This window comes from Euprymna scolopes, chromosome 2, assembly GCF_053919585.1.
Source record: "Euprymna scolopes isolate OS-2025 chromosome 2, ASM5391958v1, whole genome shotgun sequence".
NCBI classification, from domain to species: domain Eukaryota; kingdom Metazoa; phylum Mollusca; class Cephalopoda; order Sepiida; family Sepiolidae; genus Euprymna; species Euprymna scolopes.
The window spans coordinates 160,913,729-160,931,038 of NC_136483.1; the positions used below are offsets into that span (position 1 = coordinate 160,913,729).

Below are 17,310 nucleotides of genomic sequence, written 5' to 3' on the forward strand. Positions count from 1 at the left end.
TTCGCTCATTGGACATCGTGTCACTTTCAGACATGATAGAAGGCTCCTATCGCTCTTGGGATTTATACACAACTGGTTTGCGACAGAAAAAGAAAACCGATTTTCATTGAAAGGAAATGGAATCACGTCGTCATTTCTAATGCGACAATTTTATCGTTCCACCTTGTACAATAGGGTATTGATAAAAATAAATCACTACTCTTCCGGGGCAATGCCAGGAGAGAACCTTGCTAGTAATAAACAAACAAGACGTCTTTAACTTCTGCAATGTTTCAAGTTTAATATTTTGTATTTATTAAATGAACACATTTCAACCAATCACAATGACTTAATTATGAATATTCACTTATCTATTACTTGTCGTTTGCAATTGACGTTTGAGTTAGCACTCGTGGAAATATTGGCGGTAAACGAACTTCCTCAGCTGGTGACTCTTCAATCTGTACCAAGTGTGTCCCAGCATTGTAAGGGTTTAGTGTACAAAGCCTTGGTGCTGATGGCGTCTTCATCTCATGATAACCTGGCAATATAAAATATAAATAATGTAACGTTTTATGACCCAGACCAAAATAGTGTTAAACTTTAGCTCAGATTCTGTACATGAAAATGCACCAATTACAGTAGATTACAATAGATTACAACATGATATATTAACGCAGGATCACAGTGTAGTATCGTTTCTAGTGCTACATTTCGCCTTGTCTGTCCTCGCTCGGTGGAGGGGAGGTCCTTCATGACTGAGACCATTTTTATTTTTGCTCCTATCCAGAGTGCCCCTTTTTTGGGAGCTGGATTTTTCTCACATTTAAAACCGGCCTTGTGTCTAACTCTGCCTTCCTGGGGAGGAAAGTAAATAAGAACTAACAAATGTTAATAATTGTCAATAAAATGACAGAAAAAAAAACATTTTCAAATCTAGAGAGAGAGAGAGAGAGAGAGAGAGAGTTGGGATTTCATCCAATTAGGTTATTTAATTTTAGAAATATATTGGATGAGATGCCCCCGTTTAGTTTCAAGAGAAAATGGACACCGCTGTAAGAGTGGTTGCGTGTGTACTTGTGAGGCAAGGGTTGTACAATCCTTAACCATATCTACCCGAATCAGTACTGCTTGGGTTCAATGGCAAGGAGAGGCCCAAGACTGACTAGAAATAATGCCAAGATATGCAGAGAGCACATACAGCACCTGGAATTCTCAAATGGTCACCTATTTTAGTACTGACTAGGCTCAACGTGGCTTAACTTTGGTGATCTGATGGGAATGAGTGTGTCAACTTGATTATGCCGTAGAACACAGATAAGTCCCACAATGCCTGTATTTGAACAACTCATCTTCCTTTTTCACAAAATATGGGATGAGAGATAACGACAAGAGAAAAAAACACAAAACACCTATTGAAATGTAATTATTTTAAAATATTTGTTTAGAAAGCCAAACAATATAAGATTTTTTTTTTACTTTAAAAGAGATGTTTATTTATCTTTTAAAGACATGCTAGGTTTTGCTCCATCGTTGTCGCAACCTATTTGACCAAGATTCGCATTGAGACAGTTCCTCACCCTCCCTATAGTCCGGACCTTGTTTCCTGTGACTTTTGGTTATTCCCTAAGCCCTAAGCTCAAGGAAAACTTTAAAGACTGTTGTTATGAGAGAATTGAGATGAAAAAGGCTGTGACGAGAGTAATTGACGCTCACACATGAGGACTTCCATGAGGCCTTCCAGAAGTTGTTGTAACAGTACAAGTGCATTGCAGTCGGAGGAGATTACTTTGAATGGGACTAGAGTTTCATGTGTGTACTGTCATTAAAAGTGGCCATACAGAAAAAAAGTCTGGAAATATATTGAAGGCACCTCATACAAGAAGAAAGCTTGATGTATATATAAATAATTTGGGGGGGGGTCCTCTTCTTTATCATATATATATATATATTTACTATTAACTCATTTACAAGCCCCGTTCATTTGCTATATCACTTGAAAATCGTGGATACTATCTATGTTCATTTAAAGCGACCCTCTTTTCTAGGATTAGATGTGATCAGTTTCTAAGGCATATTTCCTATTGCAGATGTACCATAATACGGTCTATATTTTGAATATACAGTTTTCTTTTAATCTTCTTGTTTTGAAAATATCCTTCGATACAGTTCCTGTTGAGTGAGGGTTAAATCGGGCGGCTGGATTTTTTTTTATTGTTACTGTTTATCATGAATTTAAAAAAAAATTTTTTTTTCTCTTCATAATTGTAGCAGTTAAATTCTGTCCTTAAAAAAATCATTATATATATATATATATATATATATATATATATATATATATATATATATATATATATATATTACTAGCCTGGGTGCCTGGGGTTGCCGGGGTGTTTGGAGATGTGTGTTGAGTAAAAAAAAAAAATGTGGTAGTAAGCAGGCAGGCTCGAATTCGTATCGCAAAGAAGGAAAAGAACGTGAAAAAAAAAAACGTGACGTCTTTGCAGTTGCACCCATCGCCAAACCGGAAGTGACTAGTGTCTAAATTAACGCTAGTAAATCGAAAAGAGGAGATGACTTTAAAAAATATTGGTGAAAAAAAAGCGACTTCTCCTTGTAAAAAAGTGCCCAGTTGAGGGTGAAGAAATTAAACCAGTTTTTCAATATTTGTCGTCCAAAGGGACGAGCTTCAAAACTATACCGATCTTGTGGAAATCTGTCGCCTCTGTCAAAAGTTTTAGGCAGATATACATATATACATACAAACATACATACATACATACATACATACATACATACATACATACATTTAAACAGACAGGTGAGATTTATATTATTTCATTATTATTATATACTAGCATTTAAGCTCGGCATTGCCCGGGTGTTTGGAGGTGTATGCTGAGCAAAAAAAAAAAAAAAAGAATTAATTTTTTTAAACTTTGACCCCTATTATGACCCCTTAAAATTTATTGTTTTGCGCTTAAATCCAGTTATTAAGTTAGATCCATATCCAAGGAACTTATATCTAAAATTTCAAGTGTGTAGACCCAAAATTGTCGGAGGAGTTTGGTAGAGTTCTCAAAGGTCAAATCGTTGAGCTTTGACCCCTTAACAGCCAAATTTCTGCCCGAAAACCGATCACGTCGATATTTCCAAATCTCAGCATCCAGTATATCAAATTTCGAGTCTGTAGACTAAAAATTGACAAAGTTATTGCGAAGGAAAATGTACACAGACACACAGACACGTTCACTTTTATAGATATATAGATTATTATGTCACATATACACAGATAATATAATAAGGTGATATAATATATTATGTATATATTATCAATACTTTAACAGTACTCAGTACTTGAGTGGAGCTTAGCAGTAAAGTATGAAAGTATATTATGGCACTTAAACTACACAGAGGCGTTCGCATTTCATCCCTATAGGGATAGACTAAACGCAGAGTTTTTTTTTGTTACTTGTCATTTAAAAAACGTTCACTAGGAATGAAGAAATGTGATAAAGAATAATTTTATACCAAGTTCCACTTACTGTTTGTAATATTTGATAACGGTAGGGTTGACCAATCTACTCGATTTCCTTGACTTGCAGTTGGTCGACATACACTCAAATAGGAACGGAGGTGTAACTGAGATGACTCGTTACTTACTGGTTGGTCAATTTTTATGCTGTAAGAGATCAACATCGAAGTCAAAATAAACGCTCGGAAGAATTTAATACTGAAGAAAAAACAGAAAGATAAAATAAAAATTTGAATGAAGGAAAACAAACAACAATAATAGTGTTAGATATTGGCTGAGCAATGAAGTAATACTGGTTTGTCGTGTCACTTGCCGGAAGTTAGGAAGTACGTTAGCTGACTATAAAAAAAAAAAAAAAAAAAAAAAAAAAAAAGAACTAATAGACTAGATTTTCAAACAGTGTCGGCATGATGGGGCCCACAATTCCACCTCTCAGTCTATGATATTGACCTCCATGAGGGGGTTACTCTTCTAACATATAACGTTATCTTGCTGGATTTTCAAACTCAGACCCAAAAAGCATTAAAGCTGACAAATCAAACTTTGCTTCTGACTTGACGATTCTATTTGTTATTGTTGTACCATGTTATTGTACTTAGCTAGAATTTATTTTAAAAAATTATTTAGTTCGGCTAAATAATAATGATATGAATGTTTTTAACTCATCACCTTAAAATGAAAATCGTCACGAAAGATCACACATCTTGAATTGAAGACTATAATAGGAGTTATCTACCTTAAATTTAAAAGTGTGCAAACAAATAAAAGTTCAACCTAAAATGACTTTGCTGCATCTTGGGCAATGTCGGGTTAGGGTTAGAATTAGTTGTAAATAAACCAATGGGTATACATTTTTTTAAATTAACAAAACTGTGAGAATTATTAAATTTTAATGAAATTTTCAACATTTTTGTATATTAATGTTGCACCAGTTACTAAGATCAAAATCTAGTCGAGGATAAGGATTGGTGATATTTTCAATTGGATGATGAAATAACACTATGATAATATTAAGAACTGTGATTAATTCACAAGACGACATGACATATATTTGTTTACATTGGACTTGAAAACGATTATGATGTTCTAGTTTGTAGGGAAACAATTATCATAGTAATCCGTTAAGCAGGTAGGAATTTTTTGGAAAGAAACTCTGTTCATGGAAGTTCTCTTTTATTTTAGGTACACAGAGGAAGAAAGGAAAGTTCTTTACAGTTGTGGTAGGAAAACGGGCTCTTGCTGTGAATGTGATACAAAGAAAAGAGAGTTCTTTGCAGTATTGCTGAGAAAATTTCGCAAGGAAGGAAACCAGAGCTTAAATCCAAGTCAAACGCTTACCGTGGAAATACTGACAGAGCCTCATCTCTTCTGTGAGAAAGAAGCTACAGAGAACAGAAGAAATAATCTCCCACTAGATTGCGAAGTCGATTTTATCTTCTGTCGAATCAAGTGCTCTACGCAACATTTCCTTAGATACAAGTAGTATTTTGGGTTGAATCTCTGATACAGGTAGATGATTGTATTTTTAGAGCAGTACAATGATCCAACCGTTTTTTTTTTCTTTTTTTGTTTAGTAACTTTAAAAATGATGCAGGTCTTTCACTTAAGCTCATACAGGCAAAGTACTTTCTCAAAAGAAAAAAAAACATTAATTTTAACTGAAGCAAAAAAAAAAATGAACATTGGTGATGAAAAGAGAGAAACTTGGTTTTAGATGTGTTAAAGGTAACAAACTGCATTTTCCCAATTGCACCACTAGCTCTAGATTAGAGGAGAGATTATTGGCAAGGTTTTGATCATCAATGCTCTTGAAAATGTTGCCATAGACAGTTGTGTCGTCAGCATAGATACCAACAAATCTTCTCAAAATTTGGAAGATCATTGATTAAGATAAAAAAAAAAGAAGGTTGTGCTCAGAATGGATACTTGAGGCACAACAATATTGATTTCATGTGCTCCGAACGTCAGTAGATCAATGACTACATTAATAAACCCATCAAAGCAAACGGATTTTATTGATGAGAAAACATTTCTGGATATTCCATGGTTAAAAGCACTTCATCGATGGATTCATTAATTTTGTGTGATATTATAGTTAGTACATTGACTGTTAATCTTGCCAGATGATTTATTCAATAAATTATGAATGTATACTATGCTATAAAAGGAACTTTGCCTGTGTATGTGTGTCTATGTGTGGGTGTGGATGTGACTATGGACTCCGAAACGGCTGGGGCGATTTTTTTTTAAAATTTCACACAAATGTAGTTTATGTGCCTGACAGTGTTCGTAGATAGGTGTTATATTGGAATGTTTTTGATAAGTATCAATAATCGATAATTGAAAAAAATCTGATTAACAAAGGTCCAGTCTAATTTTGACTCAAGTTAACACCTAATACAGCCTAATATTATAATTGAATTTGAGAAGTTTTATTACCACACAAACAGAAAGGCCCGGCATATAAAAGGTTCTTTGATATGACAGGGTTGCGTTCGGAATGAATGCTTCTGTTTAAAGCACAATTCAGCCTTGATACCTGACTTTTACATTTTATACTTTAATTCAAGCCATTTTATAAACATAATTTTATAAAATCAACAACAAGTTCTCTACAGTGCAATGTAAAATACACTGTATTGTGGATAGTCACTGTTGGGAGACATGTGAAGCTTCTTCCTAGTTCACCGCGATGGGTCCCCAACTAGAGCAGGCAATCAATCGATTTGATTGAAAAATGGTTGATTTCACCAATTTCGATGACAATAAAAATATGGGAGTGTGAAACATTCGTTGATCATCATTCAATCCCAGGTAACGTCGGGTCACCCTGCTAGTTTTATAAGTATACAAGTTTTCAAATTCAACATCATTACAATGTATAAAAGACTAAAAGTTTTACAGGATTCAAGTTGTAACCAGATAACGTATATACACAGTAACGTTTTTTTCTTTTTATGTTATTGTTAATTTAATCCCATTGAAAAATCAATTCGCCATAAAGCATTCATTCTAAGCCAACGGGCTAGAGCTTTTGCTCGTTTTTAATGGGCCAAAAATTTAGTATATTTATATTTTTCAAATTTCAGAAAGACAAAAACAAACATTGGAGGAACATACCTAACATTATTTTGTCCAATAAGCATTCTATTGATATCCAATTCCAAGATGCGTGGTGCTGTCAACATGCTGTCATAGGCTCGTACAGAATCTTCTGTTGTCTTCGGTATGGAATCATGAAAGTCTCCTGTCGCTTCTTTCTGGTTGTTTTGATAACTTGACTGTGACATGGAAATCTAACAATATTTATTTATGTGTCAGTATTTTCAAACATTGCTTATTATTGCAAGTTATACAGGACGGCCCACTTAAAAGTAGCCCAAAAATGTAGTGGGATAGGAGGAACATTCTTTTATTGTTTAAATTACTTGTAGCATTTTTTAAATTACCTGTAGTGTTATAAAAGATGCTAGAAGTGCTCCCCGTTGACATCTATGTATTTCTGGGCACGTTTAACAACGTTTGCAGATATTGCATGTAGATCTGTTCTGGTGATTCTCCTGATAGCGTTGGTATTGTCTCATTTAGTTGGTCTAGATTGTGAGGACTATTCGCATAAACTTTTTGTTTTAAAGTCCCCCAAAGATAAAAATCATATGATGACAAGTCCGGGGAATGTGGTGGCTATAACCCTTAGCTTATTGTTCTCTCTTCTGTAAACATGCCATGAACTCATGTCAGTGATCTGTGAGACGTGTGGCATGTAGCGCTATCTTGTTGGAAAAAGAATTGCATTTTGTATTGTGGTGTCAGTTGGTCGTTAAGAGAAAGATTAGAGCGATCAGGCTACTTTTAAGTGGGCCATCCTATACAAAGAATGATGTTATCAATACAACAAAAAAGACACAATTTACTTGAATGGAATTGTATTGAAACTGATAAAACATAAGTCTCTCTCTCTCTCTCTCTCTCTCTCTCTCTCTCTCCCTCTCTCTCTCTCTCTCTCTCAATCTATCTATCTCTCTCTATATATATACACACACACACACACACATTATATATATATGTATTCCACATGCAGTACTTCGTTTTGTTGTATCACAACTCATCAGTGCGGCTAGACTAACCTTTCCCAAGTCGGGGATTGAACCTACAGCCATTACATTGATAGTCAACAGTTCTAAACTCTGGCCTATTGCAATGTAGACTACAATGTATTGTGAATTAAGTCACTGCATGGAGGCATGTGAAGCTTCCTCCCGGTGCCTGGCGATGGGTTAGAGTTAGGGTCCCGAACTAGAGCAGGCAAACAATCAATTTGATTGAAAAATGGGCGATTTCACTGATTTCGATGACAATAAAAATATGGGAGTGTGAAACATTTGTTGATCATCATCCAATCCCGAGCAACGTCGGGCCTCTCTGCTAGTATATATATGTATGTTGTTTTGGTAAAATATATTTTTTCAATTATATTTCACTCTTTGTGCATACCATTTTGTTTATAAGCTGAATGTATGTTAAATCTAACAACAAAGCATATATACATTACATTAACAGCATAATTACATTAAAAAATCCAAATACTTATTTTTCATGCAAAATCAGCTCCTCCAGCATGTTTAAATTTCGGTACATTTTTTACAGATCCTTGGCGTTATGCAGAAACAAACGATTATTCTGATAATGCCAATACCGTCCATTTTCGTGCACTTTTACTGGAAGACCATGTTAAATGCACAATTTTTTTCTATCTAAACAGAGAATTTCTAATTTTTCTGAAAAGTATATGCACAAAAAGAGGCAGTATTGACAAAATAATAACTGTTTGTTTCATCATAACGAAACGGATCTGTAAAAAATGTACACAAATTTTAACATGCTGGAGGAACTGTTTTTGCATGAAAAATAAATATTTGGATTTTTTAATGTAATTTTACTGTTATTTTTATATACAAAAAAAAAACAGAAACTAACTATACATGATTTTATATATATATATATATGTATATATATATATATACACATATATATACACACATATATATATACACACACATATATATATACACACACACATATATACACACACACACACACATATATATACACACACACATATACACACACATATATATATATATATATATACACACACATCATATATATATATATATATATATATATATATATATATATATATATATAAAGTTTTGAAAGTATATATGGCACTTAAGCTACACAGAATTTTTCACGTTTCATCCTCAAGAGTATTTGTCAGACTAGCCTAACGAACCCTGTTGAGGATGAAACACAAAAAATTCTGCTGTGCTTAATTACCATATATATTTTCAAAACTTACTACACACACACACACACACACACACACACACACACACACACACACACACACACACACATATATATAATTAGTTTCCTTTTGTACCCAAATTCTTTAGAGAAGTGCTTCAAATATTCCTTAGCACTGTGTTCTCAAACTTTCTAATCCGTGTGCTTCCTCTACATTGTCCCCATTGAAGGCATATGCAAGAAGGGCGCTTCTACACTATTGGAACGAAATTTCGGAAGTCATAATACTGAATTTCACATGAAAACAATGATATATACATATTTTTTCTATTTTTGATCATACTAAAAAAATTATGAAAATCCATAAGGTAGAAAATTATTAAAGAAAATAAAAAATAGAATTTGTTGAAAATGATCTTAAAACAGGAGAATTCAAAAGGGAGATAATTTTCCGTTTTGATTTAAACAAGATGGCCAAAATTGTTCACCTGTTAACACAAAGTTGTTTTTTTTTAATAATTCATTAATAATCAGGTAATTTCGACTGCATAATTTGGAAGCTACCATTGTAATTTATTAGAATTGACAAAAAAAGATCAGTTGAAACTTGTTTTTTTTTAATCCGAAAACGCCATTCATCGACTACAAAATCTTGTTGCAATTCTGTAAAAGCACTGCAAGAAGTCTTCTTTGTTAACAAATTTATTAATACATTTAAATGGAGATAGAAAACAAAACAAAAAAATCAACCTACCGCCCACATCGGTGTAGATACATGTTGCTGCCTGTTGCAGTTAGGAGCAAGAAGGCCCTGTGTTTGCGCTTGGGGCTTCTCTTGTTGAGAGTCACTAGAATCCTGGAAAGAAAAATTTTAAACAAAAAATTAAAATAAATAATCTGGTATAGCAATTGTTTTCCTGTTGATTTTAATACATCCAAAACCAAGCTTCTATCTTTACACACACACCACTGCTCTGATCCGCACTTGACGCCATATTAAATGAATGTCTCTCATCTCATGGAAGTACCCTACTCTAACAAGCTTCTGGAACTCACATTCACTCCTAACCTGAAACAGATCATCTAATTTTTAGAGTTTTGTGCTTTTGGGGCACACCCTAAGAAAATAAATGATTCAACACAAGCCACTGAAATAACGAACTTCATATAACGTAACAAAGACATAAAGGGTTCATTCTGGCAAGCCACTGGTGAAAGTCCACAGCGAGATATTGTTCCGTATTAAACCTAGCTTCTGGCCACCTCAGGCAGTCACGGTAGTTATTCCCTGTGGGAATCGTCGATACCAGATTAGGGGCAAAAAGAAAGAGAGAGAGAGAGAGGGGGGGAGAGACAGAGAGAGAGGGGAGGGTCCAATCTGGTTGGCATCTCTCTCGTAAGAAAGAGTTTTTTTTTCCTTCAAATCAGAAGCTCTCAGAGTTCCTTAGGAGAGGGAAAGGATCCATACGCCGCACCCCTGATTGGTCAGTATGTGGCCAAATCACGCAGGGGAGAGGCATTGATTCGCAAGGAAAAAGTTCCATTTGTTTCTGCTACAAATCTCTTGCTAAGGTTGCTGGAAAAGTGGTTGGATCTTTCTACTGCTCCAGAAGGTATTTTACTCCTGATGCAAACCTATACCTGTATAAGAACTAAATACATGCTATGATGAAGTATTATTGTTACATTGGGAGAGGAGCTGCTCAAAGACCTTCCTTCCTTGATAAAGTTCAAAACTGAATTCGAAACCTAGTAAGCAATGTTCTTTTCTCATCCTTGCGACTTCTTCTCCACGGAAAAGATCTTGTAAATCTATCTCTGCTCTATCGTTATTTTCATGGCAAGTGCTCAACTGAGCTTCAATTTATGGTTCTCACCCCTGCAAAACATCCACAACAAATACTCATCTAACTACAACCACTGTCAGCAATATCACTTACTTTCTATCTGTGCCTAAAATTAAATGCAGATTCCGTTAACAAAGTTTCTATCTTAGAACTGCTTGCCTGTGGAACTCTATACTCCAAGACTGCTTCCCAGGTGACTACAACATGGTCGTTTTCAAGTCCAATGTAAACGAGTTTTTGTTGAACCGTCCTCTTAAATAATCAAATTCTACCCAGTTTTCATCACTACTGATCGTTATGACATTGTCTCATCAACCACCTTTTACTAATGGGTCACCACTGATCAAGGCCTAGGGGTTGCTTGTAGATAAAGGTTAAAGAGATTGGAATCAGTGGGTGGAATGGGCAGAAGATTACTTAGGAGGAATTGATTATTCAAAAGGTCGTATATATGGAATGACTCTGTTCAGTCTGACAGACTATGAATACTCACCTGCATATGTAATTGTGAGGCAATGGTTGAGCAATTTCCAACCATTCCTCTCCTGTAGCAGCACTGCTTGATTCCAGTGACAAGGAGAAATCCAAGACTATTAAAAACATTGTAGAGAGTAGCAGAGAGCACATACAGCGCCTGATATTCTCAAATGGTCACCAATTTTAGTATTGACAAGATTCAATGTCACTTAACTTTGGTGATCTAACGAGAACTGGTGTGTCAACATGATTATGCAGCCCAAACCACTATCCTCAGACAGCCTGATCTAGTAGTCATCAGGACACAAACAACATAGATTTCGTTATTAATATATTTTCAGTTTTCACGTGAGGGTAAATGTCTAAAAAGGCAAACGTTTTAGTTAAAAAAGTTTTATTTACACAAGTAAACATATTGCTCTCATAGGTTGCATATTGTTTTGTTAATCTAGGAGGAGGGTATAAAGGCGAACTAACATATACTAACCGACCACCTCCAAATGACAAATGAACCACATACTACACTTCCCCCACCCCTACCAAGAAGGAGGTGATGCCTGGAAGGATAATCTATTACAGATATTACGTTACTGCCTCAAAAAAGAAGGTAATATGTAAGAAGTTGATCTCATGATAACAGTACGTGCTTAACACTAAAAAAGGAGGAAATAATGTTTGAATGAACGAAAATATATCTATCTCAAACTTCCAAATATATTCTACTCCTAAAATATCTCCAAGTACCTCCCACTCCCAAAATATCTCCAACTATCCCTACTCACAAAATATCTCCAACTACCTCCCACTCCCAAAATATCTCCAACTATCCCTACTCCCAAAATATCTCCAACTACCTCCCACTCCCAAAATATCTCCAACTACCTCTCACTGACAAAATATCTCCCACTACCTCCTACTCTCAAAATATCTCCCACTACCTCCCACTTCCAAAATATCTCCCACTATTTCCTTTCCTAAATTGAGCATTGAAATAGGACAATATTAATAAAAGTAACAGTGTGCTTTCAACTTCAGACAGCCAGATACAAAATCTCAATTAGTAATAAAGTATAGTTTACATTAATACATAGATAAAAAGTCGCAGTGGTAATAACATAGGTAGGTAATGACCATGCTATTAGTATACAAAACCACATGAATAAAATATAGAAATTTAGATGAAAGAATAGAAGATAATTTTAAGAAAAGATGTTAATAACTTACCGAGACAAAATTATTTTTGGAACAATGGTCGTATGGAATAGTTGTTGGTATAGAATTAGCCATTGAAGTTTGTTTTAAATGCGAATAATTGCTTGGTATTTTATTGCCAATGTTTTTCTTTCTGTGTAGTTTTTTGTCTCGGACATCAGATCTTTATGAAGAAAAAAGAAATGTTAAGAGACGTAGGAGCAAGCAAGTGTTGTTTAAGAATATCAATTCTCGATTGGATTAAATATTAATGAGCATCTTTTTTTCAGTTAATCAGAAGCACAGAAAATATACATCTCCGCATATTTAAAAAAAAATCTGTTTTAATATTTTGCACTTGATATAAAAAAAATAAATAAACGAAGGCACATGCTCTGCTGGTTAGTAATGTCAGAAGTTCCACAAATTTATTCCATTCCTAATTAACTCTTACTATCATACCAGCATCAGCATTTTCCTGTGAAACAATGGTATTAACAAGGTAACAAAACTTCTGAACAACCTCAATAGCTTCGTCATCCAAATATACTTTCTTTACATCCAAGTTCTCGTTCGTCGTCATTATCTTAAACTTCTTGGACACAAACTGGTTATCATCTCTCAATCTACTCGTAATTCTGCGGCGCGATTCCTGGCTTTGATATAGGCCATCTATGGAGCGTCTTTGCGTATAGCCAAGAATCACTCTGACAGTTATGACCTGAATTATGATGTAGATGATTAAAAAATATTTATTGTCAATTTTAGTTAGTTTAAAGAGTAATGATACTATGATTGTCTTCAAACTGAAAAAATTGTGAAGTTCAATAATTAAACTACAAATGAGAATTTAGCCAATTCATAACCTTACCTGGATAGTGTTTGAAGAAAGTGTGTTTATGACAACAAACGAAATCCTCCACTCTCTGAGATAAATGACGGCATACTGAATGCAAGCGGTGAACAGTTGCAATTTTCTGGTCTCTGGTGGCATCTACCCAGATACTGAACTAAGACGTACAAGGCGTGTTTGAATCAATTCCCACTTTATTTATGCCGTTATATTCATTTATTTACGATTGAACGAATTAGTTCAACCATGTCATAAAGGGTTAATATGAATTGGGGAATATAGTCATTTCAGAACAGTAGCTTAATAGGTAAACGTTCCATCTTTCAGAGACAAGCACGATATCATCAATATAAAGCATTTCTTCAGGACAACACTTCTAAGATACAAATGAAAAAAAAAAATGACGGGCTCAGTACAGAATATTATTTCAACTCTACTTCTTGATGGCACAAATATCAAAGGACGAATATTGATACAAGTTTGAGTATTGATTTGAGTATTAATTTGTTTGAGTATTAATTAATATGTCATTAAAGTATATGTATTAAAAGAAAATCAATGAATACAAATAAGTAATTTACAAAAATGTTTTGTTATACATACTTTGAACGGTTAGTGTAAATTGGTTTGATCAAGAAAAGGCCAGACTCAGCCTCCAACTCATCAAGTGTTTCAGTCAAGGCATTCGCTTGTGATTGGCGTTCCACGCTCATAACTGCAGCTTCCTCACACCAACGGTTCACATACTGAGTGCAAAAAATATGAGAAATATTAAAATTCATTTAGAAATATTTCAATGGGGCATTATTATACATCTTAAACTTAAATTATATCATATTGTCGGCTTATAATATTCAGAAGTTGTCTCTCTTGGAGCAGATACAAGTTAAATCCCTTGAATCATTACTTACTAAAATGAGAATGAACTCTTCAACTTTGAAGTGCAAGATTCAAAATCAAGGTTTGATCTCTTTCTAGCACTGGATTTGAAGCTAGCTAAATATATCGGAACTAGCTCTACAGTTTCACATTTGTTATTTTGGTTTATTTAGTACCTAACGTCTCTCTCTCTCTCTTCATCTTTTTCTCTCTATTTGTCAATCTTTATCACTTTATATATATCTATATCTATCTACATCTATTTATTTCTATTTGTATATACATATATATATATATATATATATATATATATATTTGCACAGTGAAACAACGTCGCAACTCACACAAGCCATGAAAGCCAACAAACCAAAAGTCCAAGACGCATGTTTTGACCTCATTTGGGGTTATCAGGTGAACACCTCCGAACTCGGGATTCGAAACTCGAATCTCTTGTATGCCACCTGAGGAACCACACCATACACAAGAAAGTCTATTAGTCGACATAGATAAAGCAACCTGCAGCGAAATCTGACTAAGGAATATGGATTTGTCTCAAACAAAGGGTGTGGCTATCCAACTACTGAGAACCCAAGCTGAGATTTCACTTTTACCTTTGCGCGGAGGATGTCATCCAACAAGCTAACCTAGCAAGCAAATTAGTATTAGAATTCTAATATATATATATATATATATATATATATATATATATATATATATATATATATATATATATATATATATATATATATATATGTAATGCTCCCTATCTTAGGTTGAGCATATTGGGAAGTAATATACAAATTACTATTAGCGTATGAAGCGATGTTCTTTGTGTAAACACATTGAACTTAGGTATTTGGACAATGTCAAAACATTGTTAATTCACTGCCTGCATAGCAGCAACCATATAGCGCAATGGTTAGAAGCTCCAGCTGTCTTTTGGGCGATCGGGTTTCGATCCTGGCTTGAGGTAGTTGCTTGTCTAGCCGCACTGATGAGGTAGCTTAATAAATGGTTGAAGAAATCAGACTTCAAAAGGTTTTCTTCTATGGAAAGCAACCATTTATTAAGTTGCCTGATGAGGACGTCTGGTTTTAATCAACCATTTGTCCGAAACATTAGCATGTCCAGTGTTGGGACCATGTAAATTTGTTCATATTTGTAAAAATATATATAATTCAATGTCTGTGTATATGTATGTGTGTGGTGTTTGTGAATTCCTTATAGAAAAAAAAAGTTAGAGAAAATACATGCAATTTATATTCTCATATAAAATTCACCAGGAAAAACAATCAAAGTCTTCGCTAATATCTAAGTACACCGCTAAGGAGGCTATGATGGTATAACTCCAAACTTCAAATATATCTTATTTTTATGAAATTTAATATAAAATTCATTGGGGAAGACAATGGAAGTGGTCTTAAATCTCCTAACTTAAGAGAGCTAAGGAGGGAGTGAAGCTCCTTTTAAACTTTAAACATATCCTATTTTGATGAAATTTATATCATGTGTATAAAATTCTCATATTAGGGGGACACAATAGAACTGGTTCTGAATTTCTTTGTTATCTTTTATGAACCGAATATCTATGCCCCCCCCCTCTAAGTGACCTATGGGAATAGAACCGCCTTAAAACATCAAATGCATATATCCACTTTTTCTTATGAGTGTTATTTTTTAAAGTCGATTTAACAAATATCCAGACTGTTTCTTTGGGGGAAGTATCAGGCTGAAAACATTGAGTATCAGTTTCGATCCTCACGCCACCCTCAATTTTTAACAAATAAAATTATATGAGATCAAAGAATATATTTTTCCCAATTTGTTTTTACTACTATAATTATCAGCCCTACGGTGAAAAATGAGTGTAAAACATTAAATTGTTTTTGATGGCAATACATAATTAAAACAAAATAATTTCCAAACATTATTCATAATATTTAACAATTCATTTATTTATTTTGGGGTACTTTTTTTCTTTTTTTTTTTTTTTTTTACATAGGCATCACCACATTATCAAGGCCAAGAGGCCACTAAAGGATAAGGGTTAAAGAGTGTACAGTAGAAATTGGACAATATAGTAATCATTAGTAATGAAAATTTGTTAAATTTGATAACTTATATGGAACGGCTCATCAAGAACTTATTTACGTTAGACTTGAAGACAACCATATTGTAGCCAGCCGGAAAGCAGGAAAACGGAAGACAATTCCACAGGCGTGCACTTCGAAGAAAGAAGCTTTGTTCATGGAATCTACGTTTAGGTTTAGGCACAGATAAAGAGTGGGGGGGGGGAATCATTGATAGTGTTTACAGCTAGACGAGTGTTTCTTGTGAAAGTTTGGCGAGGGGGGACCATAGATTGAAGCTCAGTCGAACACTTTCCATGAAAATAACGATATATCAGAGACAAACTCGCAACATCTCTTCTGTGAGATACTTGTGCAGAATTTGAACCAGACGTAACTGACTGGCCGTCGGCCTTGCTCGGAACATGACATCAACCACTGGTTTTCACTGAGCATCGCCGATTATCAAAGCGTAACAACGCTACTCAAAGAAAACAAATCAACAAATAAAATCATGTGAAATATAAAGAAAACTCTTTTGACCATGGTATTTCGAAGCTTAATGCTTCTCATCAGAAGAGAAGAGCACGGTTATATATATAAAAAAAGGCATAAAAACATTAGCTTAAAAATAGGGAAAAAAATAGGTATATAAACGCTGAATAGATAATAAAAAGTAGAGATATATAGAAGAAATATACAAAAGTATGGGAAAAATATATAAAAAAAGATAATAATAGCGAAAAATAAAATAATAATAGATAAAAAAAAAATAAAATAAAAATACAATAAAAAATACAATAAAAGTAACGATAAAATAATTTAAAAAAATATATCTATAAATATGCTGTCTGCCTGCACATGGATTTTCTTCCACAATATTTGGCATATACAAAAGAACTCCGCACATGTTGAATTGTAATACCAAAGTGTACCAAAGATAAATACCTGGTTGTGAGCAGTGGCAACTTTTTGTAGTAGAAAGGTTTGTTTCCGGTTGGTACCCTCTCCTCTTTCTTGCTGATTGAACTGAGAGTTATGCTTGATGTATTCTGAAATTAATAATGTAAAATAACTTGGATCAGCTAACACGTCTGAAAAAAATAGCATGTATAGAGGGAGCTGCCATTGTTAAAAGTTGCTCTGCTTATTTATTTTTATCTATGGTGT

General features: G+C 34.2%; 1 protein-coding gene across 1 annotated transcript in view; it reads right to left on the minus strand.

The window, feature by feature from the left end:
- Nucleotides 1-254: 254 nt before the first annotated feature.
- LOC145297864 (uncharacterized) overlaps nucleotides 255-17,310 on the minus strand; it is a 307,728-nt gene continuing 290,672 nt past the window's right edge. Inside the window, exons 30-36 of the mRNA XM_080144191.1 lie at nucleotides 17,089-17,192; nucleotides 13,796-13,938; nucleotides 12,373-12,523; nucleotides 9,579-9,680; nucleotides 6,635-6,810; nucleotides 3,525-3,661; nucleotides 255-520 (exon numbers count right to left, since the gene is read on the minus strand). Coding sequence (XP_080000317.1) covers nucleotides 354-520; nucleotides 3,525-3,661; nucleotides 6,635-6,810; nucleotides 9,579-9,680; nucleotides 12,373-12,523; nucleotides 13,796-13,938; nucleotides 17,089-17,192 — 980 coding nt within the window. The 3' untranslated portion in view covers nucleotides 255-353. The remainder of the gene's footprint in view (nucleotides 521-3,524; nucleotides 3,662-6,634; nucleotides 6,811-9,578; nucleotides 9,681-12,372; nucleotides 12,524-13,795; nucleotides 13,939-17,088; nucleotides 17,193-17,310) is intronic.